The 11,341-nt window shown below is 40.8% G+C and overlaps 1 protein-coding gene across 8 annotated transcripts in view; it reads right to left on the reverse strand.

Annotated features, from left to right (window-relative positions):
• GTF2I (general transcription factor IIi) overlaps nucleotides 1-11,072 on the reverse strand; it is a 1,750,178-nt gene extending 1,739,106 nt beyond the window's left edge. For 5 of the 8 annotated variants that reach the window (XM_078679425.1, XM_078679424.1, XM_078679420.1 and 2 more), the window contains exon 1: nucleotides 10,582-10,727. In XM_078679425.1, coding sequence (XP_078535551.1) covers nucleotides 10,582-10,663 — 82 coding nt within the window. In that variant the 5' untranslated portion in view covers nucleotides 10,664-10,727. Of the gene's footprint in view, nucleotides 1-10,581 lie in introns of all 8 variants that reach the window. The other 3 variants (XM_078679426.1, XM_078679428.1, XM_078679427.1) reach the window with 2 other exon arrangements.
• Nucleotides 11,073-11,341: the final 269 nt, after the last annotated feature.

Raw genomic sequence — 11,341 nt, forward strand, 5'->3', positions numbered from 1 at the left:
ATGACAACTTTGTTTCTCCAAGATAAAACTAATCTTCAGAGTCGTGGAAACAATAGATAGATATTTTACTCAGTCATTCGTGCATGCTTCGTTTCATCAGAGGTGCAGAGAAATAGAGAGACAGGCGTTTTCAATAAAAGTATTTATTGAACAGTCTTCTTTCTCATGCAGAAGAAATGAACTGCTACAATCGTAATACTGGTTGCAAAGTATAATGCAAACAGTAAAAAGAGTAGAATAAAATAATACTGTAAGAGCATTGTATGGTTCCTAGACCATAGATCAATACATACATATATAACAAAGGCTAAAAAGTACTCAACTGGTGCTTCTAAAATACACCTACCCCGATGTACCTAACCTAGGTCGAGTACGAGGGAAGTAGTAAGTGAGGTGTAGCATATCTATCTATCCAAGATTTCTCTAAGGGTCTAATCAGCTCCGTACCTTGGTTTAGAATGAAGAAGGTCAGGCACAGGACTCGATTTCCCAACAACCCGCAAGGGTAGCTTGGAAACACTGGAGCTGGATTTCTCAGCAAGAGAAAAGACAGTCTCTCTCAGTGCGTCTGCTGGAGGGTCGGCTTCCTTCAGCACTTGCTGTAGCAGGATGCGTCGGGCAAGTTGATAGTCGAACTGCTCCAAACCACTGTGTGCTTGCTATGACAAGAGTGGGCATATTTATACCTTGAAGGTGCAGAGTTTGACGTAAAGGTGGACATAATAACGTCATCAAAGAGTCTCAGTTCTTTGAAAACTCCATGAGTTCTTGGACAAGTCTGTATTCGAGCAAGGGGAAGTCCCTAGCTGCTGAAGCCGAGTTTTCCAAGAAATCGTTGTGGATTTTCGGAACAAGTGGATGTAGCCATGCCGTATTTGGACTGCATGAGCTATGTCTGAATAAGGTCATGATTTCTATGCCTATATAAGGATATGGTGATTTATACCTCTATAAGGGCATGAATCGGGAAATTTACACTAGGGTCCTAACATGCTACACAACAATTCGAGTACCAGACCCTGAAAGCCAGCATTTGGAAGAGACAAACCCTAGTTCAGACGCTGACAGAAGGGGAATCAGACAGAACTCCAGATCAGAAAGCTCGACCTGTGAGGCGACATCGGAAGATATTGGATACAAGTTCAGCATCAGAAGCAGAGTTTCAAATAGCTGAAATTCCAGATCTTGAAGATCGACCTGTAAGTCGACATCTGGAAGTATCAGATACCAGTTTGGACACTGAAAAAGAACAAGATAAAACTGGTGAAAGTCAGAAAATTGGCAGATCAGACAGAGAATTCAGAGATAAGGAACATTGATCTTGAAACTGGCGAAAAGGAAGTAACTCACGATAAGGATGAGACTCCAAGTACCAGTCATGGAAAAGTTCCTTGCAAAAGAACTGAATTAACAAAAGAAAAACAAGATTCAATTGATGAACCGGAAATCATAAAGTTCAAAATAAGAGGAAGTGAAAGAAGGTCTGAAACAGTCTGAAGAAAGTGAAGGAGAAACAGCTCTGAGAAAAAGTCCCAGAAAGAGCTTAGAAAGTTGAACGTGAAATAGAGCCTGAAATTAAAAAGCCAAGAAAAGGAGATAATTGGCCTACAGAAATCAAAGTTCAAACTGATAAATGTGAAAAGAGATAAAAAGGAACAAGTGAATTAAATAAGTCAAGAAGGTCAAATAGCAAGAAATAAAGAAATTTTACTAAGACCAAAAAGAGTGAGGAAACCAAATCAGAAATATAAAATCACCTGAATGGATTTAAATTGATTTGCCAAACATTGAAAAAGTCGAAAGTAGTCAAGAAATCCAAAGTGATTTTGGTGAATGAAAAAGCAGCTGAAAACAAACTGTTTGTACTGGGAAACAAGAATGTCAAATTAAGAGAAAAGTCAACAAAATAAAAGAAAAGACATAATAAGCCAAAAGGATTTTAAAGGACACATTTTTTCATGTGCAAAGAAGTGAAAGAGACATATCAACAAAAAAAAAAAAAAGAGAACAATTTAAGTGGTACTTGTAAGTTAAAAAAAATGCCTGGAAACGATACTAGAAGATCTAAATGTAGTGTTTTTCGTAAATGTTGTAGTTAATTTCTACAGGTTTTTTAATGCTTATATGGCTCATTTTTAGCAATAATCATTCCATTTAATCCGAATTTTGAGCATGCTTATGGAAAACAAGATCACAACAGGAGTGAAAAGGTACATGATGTGAAAAATAACGTGAAAATTGTAGATAACACTGTACTTCGTAAAGATAAGTCAATTAAGGATTTTTCAAAGAATGTTCTTTCAAAATTGTTGTATGAAGACGTTGAGTCAATATATGTTCGCGATTGCTACATTTGCAGTTACCTGCATCAGTAGCAGAAGGTGTCACATGTCACCTTCCTTTGACTTCTGGAATGACTTGTTGTGTAATAGCTAGTTTATTTTATAAAACAGGTCAATTAGAATATTATTCAGATGTAGTGAAACCTGCTAAAGTTTTAGGTGAATTTTTCTTGGAAACAAATGAATTGACTATAGAGTATGCTTTTAGAAATAATTTAACATGTAAACTAAAAAAGGAGGAGAAAGTATTTTTAGAAATGGTGGAAGACAGAAGAATTGTATATCAAAGAAAAGCAACTGCAAGTAAAATTAAAACACCCCCATGGAAATTTAATGAAGAGAATTATGCAAAAAGTGACACAAATGTAGCACTGAGATTATTAGATGTTCCTCAGCAAGGGAAACTGTATTTGTAGAGACAACACTGTGTATGATAATTATTTTGTGGGAGCAAGTGATTGTAAAGACATACAGAATTATAGGGGGATGGGGATTTAAAGGGGGAAATGATCCTGTTTTTTCTGGAACTTATTTTATATGTGGGAACAAAGCTTATTATAGATCACCAGATCATTGGTATGGGACATGTTATGTGGGTCTGGTCTTTCCAAAAATGTTTCATGAAGATAGAGGAACTTATGGAATCCATGAGATCGGTAAACCATTAACACGTGGGAGAGTTTTTTAGAAATAATAGGTGATATTTTTGGAGCATTGATACCAGCAGTGGGTATATCATTTAATGCAAACAAAATTCGAAAGATATCAATGAAAGTAGATAGTTTATCAACAAATACTGCCGGAGGATTTTAAATGGTTGCCATGAGAGCTATGGTGCAGCAAAATAGACTTGCTCTTGATATTTTAATGGCAAAAGAAGAAGGAGTTTGTGGAATATTGTAAGTGCAACATTAGTGTACGTACATTCCTGACAAAAGTCAGAACATTCAAAGATATATCAGAAATATTACTGAATTGCATAAAGAAATTACTCCACTGGAGGTTGATGGTGTTATTGAGAAACTTGATAGAGTTTTTCTGCTGTAATGAAATGGTTTGTAGAAATAGGTAGCTCATTAGTGGGGAAAAAATACCAGTAACAGTAATAATGATGGCATTAATGTTAAGATTAGGGTGTTTCTGTATTGGTAAAAGAAAAGCTGAAAGAAAAAGAAAAATTAATATAGAAAAGAACAAGCAAAGAGAATGTGTAATGGGAAACATTGAATTAGAAGAGCTTCAAAAGAAAATGTGTGAAAACTCGAAAGGACGAAATGTGAAAGATACTAAAGTCTAAACTGAAGAACCTAAAACATGTTCTTTGAAAATTTTGTTGGGATGATTTGTGCTGATAAATCACCAAAGGGGGGGAAGTTGATGGAGCAGGGGAGAGACCAAAAAGGTTTGTGTACCCCTGGTAAAGATAAATTCTCATAACCATAATAATACTAATAATACTAATAGAGTGAAGCATGTAAACTAATTAACAAAACGCATGTAAAGTCGACAACACGTGGGGAAAAACTAATTGTGGTTTTGCTCAAATAAATATACTAATATATACAAACGAGTCATACTAATAAAGAGCTGTTTTATTATAGATTTAACTGAATAAGCGTATGTATTTGTGTTCATATTCATATTAGAAGTTCTTTTTGTGGCAATAAAGAATGCAGATGGTGAGTAAAATGATGCTTATTTGTGTACTTTTGCTAGGTAACATTTAGCCAGGAAACTTAGAATGGTGGGAGTTAAACAGAAGGGTTAACATTCCAAATCTAATTTCTATTGTGTTTACTTTCGCATTAGCACCCACTGAGGCCTGCGCGGCATTGTCTGAAAATGGCTGTTTAAGTGAGACGAGAAAAAGGACTCCGAAAGACGGGCCCCCACGCATGCACAGTGTACATAAGAGGTGTGAGCGAACGGCCTATGCTCGGAGCAAGAGATGTCAAGGCCAGCTTGGCCTAGGAATGGGAGATGTGCCAAAGGATGCCTCCATCTGAAAGCCTGGGAAAGGAAGTAAAAGAATGCGATTATTAACAAATGATACAAGAACTGAACGACAAATACAAACTTTAAGAATTAACTCATGAGAAATCAGAGAGGGACATGGCTTATTTTGAACTGGTTTGAACGAGGAGGACATGAGGTGGACATCACCACCCCTCCAATGGACCAATCAGGAATGACTGTGGAGCCTAAAAAGTTTCAAAATGTAAGTTAGATAGTTAGAAAAAGGGTATAAAAGACCTTGTGCGAAGGAGAAAATGGTGTTGGCTCCATGAATTTTTAGCTCCACGACATGCTGTCTGTTTGATTGATTTTTATGGTGCAAAAGGCTTTGAAATATTTTTGGACTTTTACTTTGATGGGGTAGAGGAGATGATTGATTGCAGAGATTTTATGTCGGAAGGGAGACAATGAGGAGAATAGAGAGACAGTCAAGCTTGGGATCCTGTAAATGCGGCTCCGTCATCTACCTATGACAGATTGGTAATCTGCTTTTCAAAATTTATTTTCTTAACATGTACTAAATAAATGCTTAGACTTGTGCTTGTCTAAAAATATGCTAATTTCTTTCCTAATTGAAAGTAAATAAACTATTGAAAATATAAACTCGTCTTTTTCTTTTTATTAAAATGAAAGTCATGACAAGATTTAATGTTAAAAGTTATAGGAAAACTGATTGAGTTGGTCTTAATCTCCATCAACTGACTTTTACTAGTTGGTCCATCGTCCAAAATAGCGATCTTGAGGTTTGTATTTTCCTTATAACTAGTTTAAATGATTTCTGAAAATGTATACAATGTATAGAATATAAAACTTAGGCTAGGAGGTACCCCGCTATCCAGTAGCTCTCCTTCCTTTTCACTGATTCAGGGGGCAGTGTGGTGTGTGCGTGTGTATGTGTGACTTGCGGTGCTATGGGCCCCTCCGACGAGTAAAAATAAATTGCTCCTGGGTCAAGTGGGATGAGTTTGAGGGTTGTTAGGAAGCTTTGCCTCGTCAGATTTCTGCATACAAATGGCTTAAGTATGGAATACACAATTAAATAACATAATACTGAATGTCCTTGGTCTTCAACCAGGTGCTTTGAAAAGGATCAGGATATGCAATGTTAATGCATACACTGTATAACACCCAAACCCTCGCATTACCCTGTTCTAGGAACAGCCCATTGTGCTTCCAATGCTCCTGCTACAAAAAATTATTCCTCCTTGCCTGAGAGACTGATGTGAGTTTGGCCGGGTCGATATAAAAAGCACTGGGGTTTTGCATGTGAGGAGCTGGGGCACTGTTGTGTACAGCGTGTGGTTATCTAGGGGTACTCGGACAAGATGAGATGGTGTGAGACACATGGAAGGACAGACACTGTAGGCAGGGTGGCTTGGGAGCGCGAGTCACGCTTGTCGACTTCTGGTGCAGAGAGCTCGCATTGCTGTGGTCTGTGGGGGACTTCAGTCCCTTTAACCAAGTGAGGAGTGTAGCTCAGCAACCCCCAGGAGATGATGCACCACAGCCTGCTACCCGCTGCACAGCGCTCTCACGCTACTAAGAGGCAGCAGACCTGAAACAAGCAACACCAACAAACTTTAAGCGCCCAGTGCAATTTGTTCCTCAGAAGAGAGACCCGGGCTTTTGGAAAGCAGGCGTTTGGTTTCCAGATAAAAAAGTAAATCTGATATTTTAACTGAATGTCTGCATTTCTTTATGCCTAGCAGAAGAACATTGGAGTGTGTGTGTGTCTGTAAGTCTATAACAGCCAGTGTAGGTTTATCTTGTATGCGCCAATGTGCATATATGAGACGTGTATATAGGTGTGTGTGTGAGAGAGAGAAAGTGTGTGTATGTGTATGTATGATGTGTTTCTGGATGTACCTATGTATGATGTGTGTTACAGGCTAAATATATTCGTATATATTTATGTATCTATCTATATTAAGGACGCTGCGAGCGTACATGTATTATAGTTTGTATCAGTGTGCTTAAGGGTAGCTTCAAACCCAATGACTGTAGTACACACAATACAGAGTATAAGCCAGGTGCATAGTTTCTAGGTGCCTTACAATAAAATGCAATCAAAACATGAACAAGCTATAAACTGTAAAATCAAATCACAAACATTTTAATATGATACGGTATCAAGAAGGAAAAAAAAAAAAGAACGGCGAAGGTATAACTGGCTGAATAAACATGAGACTGGCGCCCAGTGAGTGATTATGGGTTAGTGACGTTTAGTAGTGTATGGGTGACTGTGTGTGCGTGCATGAAAATGTTGAATGGGTGAGTTAAGTGGCAGGCGGCAGAACGAGATTCCATGAATTGAGTGGCTGACTATGACCATTTAAGAGAATGGGTGAACGATTCACTGTCACTGAAAGAGTTAATAAATGAGGAAATGAGTAAGGTGGGGGACTTAGATTTTTCGAGACGCTAACGCATAGCTTCTTCCTTTCAGTAACACAGAAACCACAATCCATACAGTCACAAGGCGGCCAGATCGCAGTAAGTGCGTCTCGAAAAATTTCACAAATAGTGTTACAAAAAAAAAAAGAAATTAAAAGCACCTGACTGTGCCGACGCGTTTTCTCCCGCTGCGCATGCCCTTACCAATTAAAAGCCGATGGGGAAAGGCGACTTGCTGTTGTGTGCTGCTCATTTTTTGCAAAAACAACAGTTGATGGACAGTATGCAGAACAATGTCATACATTCACCCCAGTACAGAGATCTGGGCCTAAATCCATCGTTTTTTTGCACTCCACACCACCCCAGTTCAGACATGGCCATATGCAAATCAGCCTTGACCTTGTGCCTCATGGGAACAGTCCAGCCCGAACTGCCAAGCCATGTCTTTCTTGGACCGGAATCAAGCATCCAAGGACCGGTTTCTGGCTATCAGCCATCTTCAGCCTGGATAGCTTGACTCCAGTGGTGTGGAGAGCATGGGACTCACGTCTGAGCATACCCATCCCACTCGGGGTGACAAATGCAAAAACATCAGTTGATGGACAGAATGCAGAACTATGTCATACATTCACCCCAGTACAGAGATCTGGGCCTAAATCCATCGTTTTTTTGCACTCCACACCACCCCAGTTCAGACATGGCCATATGTAAATCAGCCTTGACCTTGTGCCTCATGGGAACAGTCCAGCCCGAACTGCCAAGCCATGTCTTTCCTGGACCGGAATCAAGCACCCAAGGACCGGTTTCTGGTTATCAGCCGTCTTCAGCCTGGATAGCTTGACTCCAGTGGTGTGGAGAGCATGGGACTCACGTCTGAGCATACCCATCCCACTTGATTCCGGGTCCAGGAAAGACATGGCTTGGCAGTTCGGTCTGGACTGTTCCCATGAGGCACAGGTTCAAGGCTGATTTGCATATGGCCATGTCTGAACTGGGGTGGTGTGGAGTGCAAAAAAACGATGTATTTAGGCCCAGATCTCTGTACTGGGGTGAATGTATGACATTGTTCTGCATTCTGTCCATCAACTGTTGTATTTGCTCATTTTTTGGACACATGCCCACGAGCCTGATGCATTAGCGGCAATCCTGCCTCTGAGCTAGCACCACCCACGGAGAGTGGAGCCACGGAGCTCCATGGATTGGTGAGCTCACATCGTATACAGCAAGTATTGATTGAGGGGATGCGCCAACGGAGAGGCTCATGCAGAGCCTTCATAAAGCATTGAATTTAAAGCTGCATCCATCTAGGACTGTCATTGGACTTTTGAATACCAGCCCATTAGGGAACGTGATATCGCCGAACGAAGGAACTCAAAACCCCAACATGCACTTTCCTGACTTCAAGCATCCAAAAGGAAGTAAATTCACGAAACGCGTCGGCACAGTCAGGTGCTTTTAATTTTCTCCTGCTGCGCATGCCCATACCAATTAAAAGCCGATGGGGAAAGGCGACTTGCTGTAGTGTGCTGCTCATTTTTTGTACACATCCCCACGAGCCTGAGAGATATAGATAGAGATATATTATTGCGGATTGCTGGCTTATTATTTTGCACAAATAAAGCACTAAGAAAACGCACCAGTATCTGGGTCCACTCTTCGTTGTTTTTTCCGCGAAGGGAAGAGTTGAATGGAGAGTATATACATACATCTCTCACAATCAAACTGCTCCTGCACTTCTTCCAACCACATCCACCATGCAGGGTTGGTGCCGGTTCGGCGGGTGCAGGACCCGCAAATATTATTCACTGATTTGCGCTGCCGTGCAAAGAAGGAACCACACTCCAGGATCTTGTGAAAATAAAGTATTTACTTAGACTGACGCGTTTCGACCTCAACAGTCTAAGTAAATACTTTATTTTCACTAGATTCTGGAGTGCGGTTCCTTCTTTGAGTGGTAGCGCGAGAAATAAATATGTATATTTACACACAATTTTTTAAGTTACACAAAAAAATACACGTCACACACACATACATACACAAAACGTGCGTGGCATAACAACTACAGCTGTCTCTAGGAAAGATTTAAAAAGCTGGGCCTAGGATGGGCAGTGTATAAGGAATGCATCGCTCACTGTGCTTGGGGCAAACGAAGTTACCTTGGAATATGTCAAGCAAAGGAATCTTAGTTCCCAAATTGCCTTGTCCTCTCTTATCTACCCAAGCCTTTTCATTTTGTGACCTTCCCCCTAAACGCCAATTAATTGGTATTCTTGCGCCATTTCAAATACCTTGAGTTTTTTTGTCCCACAAAAAGAGGACAAGCCTTTTTCGGATGTCTAGGGTAGCATTATAAGTAGTAACTAGGGGAGCTAGAGTTATTGTCCGAGGAAGATCAAAGTATTATCACAACAGATGTTACAAGCCACCATCTAACACTAGACGCTGCTGTTTCATGAGGCCTGCAATCCTAACCACAATAAATAAATATGTAAATGTTTAAAGCACTACAAGCATATTTTATATGTGTTTTATGACATGTTTGAAATTATCACTTGTCCAAATACTGCAACTTTCTGTATGATATCACACATCAATAAGTGAATGCAATGGATCAAGATGTTACACAAACAGTCAATGTAGAGACCATAACATTGTATTTGCTAGCCATGCCACGAGTATTATGCATTGTGGCGATCCCAATACTCTTAAATAGAATTTTACAGAAAAAGAACAATGTAGAGAATAACGGAGACGCCTCCATGCTTCAGGATATCTGATGAAAAATAAACAACATTCCCAGAGCACCTTGGATACGGGTTTGGCGTGAACGGTCGGTCCATGATTATACATTCAATCTAGAACACTCGGTAAGGAGTTTAAAACTCCAATTCAGTATGTATGTATGTATGTATGTATGTATGTATATGTATATGTATATGTATATGTATATGTATATGTATATATATATATATATATATATATAGCTCATTTCGACTTTGTGCCAACACTAAACTGTGAAATGAGGGCCATCGCACCCGGTTCGAGCACTGGGGGTGGGTGTGGTAGGGCACGGGGGGCAGGGAAGCTTTAGTCTTCTGAACAAGTCATAGGCGTTTTGAACACTAGTGCTGTCAAACACAATCTACTGTTTCAAAATCATTACAGTTTCTTATGGCATATTCTAAATGTGTGTAATGAAGCGCCAACAAACACCTCGATGCATGGTCAATTCATAGCTATATTTCTAAGCACAACGCGAATGGGATTTGGAACGTAAGCACGCTGTCATCTTATTACAAAGATATATCTGCCACACACATCCAGGAACCAGCTCTGATGGCTGCTGGAAATGATTCAGAATTCACAACACCAAACTACACATTTCGAGAAACTAGGTTAGGAAAACAAGTTAACCTGCTCACTAAAACCGGAAAAGGAAACAAAACACACACAGAAGTGCCCTTTCAGGTGCAGTACAGATGAGTTTTTAAATTGTCTATGGCCAATCCAGAATTGCATGTGCAATAAACTCGCCTGTACACGCGGAAACATACGAGATAGCTGCATGATGCTACAACAACCTCCGGGAAAAGTTTGAACTCCCGCGTGCCATCACTCCCACTCCAGGAGCAGAAATATTAGAGCCGGCGGCGCGAGTGGTTCCCTTGTTAAAAGTGACTGGAAATCAATCTGGCAAGCGCCGTCACGCCCTAGGATGTACTCATTTTCCTTTTTTATAGTCAGAGCCATACTACAAGGCAATGTTGCCTGCTAATGATTTTGCAAAGGAAGCATCTGACCCTTGGCTGGTCGGCACCACCACACTTACTCCTATGCTCAATGACTCCGTGGACACGACCTGGATTTAAACGAGTGAAAGATTGGTCGCCAAGTCTCTTCAGGCAGTGCATAGAATAGGAGGAAACATGTGTTTGACTGCACAGCAACCACTACCTCAGACTTACTGCTGTTAGTAATGCAGCGGCGCACGCTCGCGTCGTATCCGGATGTGGAAAGCTTCTGCGGTGTCGCTGCCTCCAAGGGGAACACGGGCGCTACAGCACGGGTTTGATCCAGCCAACGCGGGAGGGTAAACAATGGGCCCGCGGCGGGGATTTCCCTCGCACGCAGTCCCTCAATTTATAGGGTGGGCACGGCAATACCCCTTGGAAAATGACTTCTGCGTCACAACTTTAAAACATGATATTTGGTACACTTTGTACCTCTAACTACCCGAATACCGGTAACCGCAGCCAAGGAATACTGGGTTACTTTACCGATGCCCGTAGTGCGCGCGCGTGTGGATTCCAGGAAGAATGCTGGGGTTTGTATTTCAGTGTTCCAAAATCCTGCAAGAGGGAGCCACATCCGAGCGGCGCGTGGACTACATTTCCCATCGTGCCTGGCGCTAAACGAGCTAGAGTAGCGTCAGAAAACAAAGCTAAATTCCCGCAGTATAGCAGTGTGTGCAGGAAACAAAATGGCTGCTCAGGCCTGGGAATAGTATCCCCTTGATCTTTCGTTAACCCTGTTTTTTTTTTCCTTCCATTTGGCTGAAACGCACCTTATAAAATATTGCAAGGATCCAA

Source organism: Lissotriton helveticus, chromosome 3_1 (assembly GCF_964261635.1).
Source record: "Lissotriton helveticus chromosome 3_1, aLisHel1.1, whole genome shotgun sequence".
NCBI lineage: Eukaryota > Metazoa > Chordata > Amphibia > Caudata > Salamandridae > Lissotriton > Lissotriton helveticus.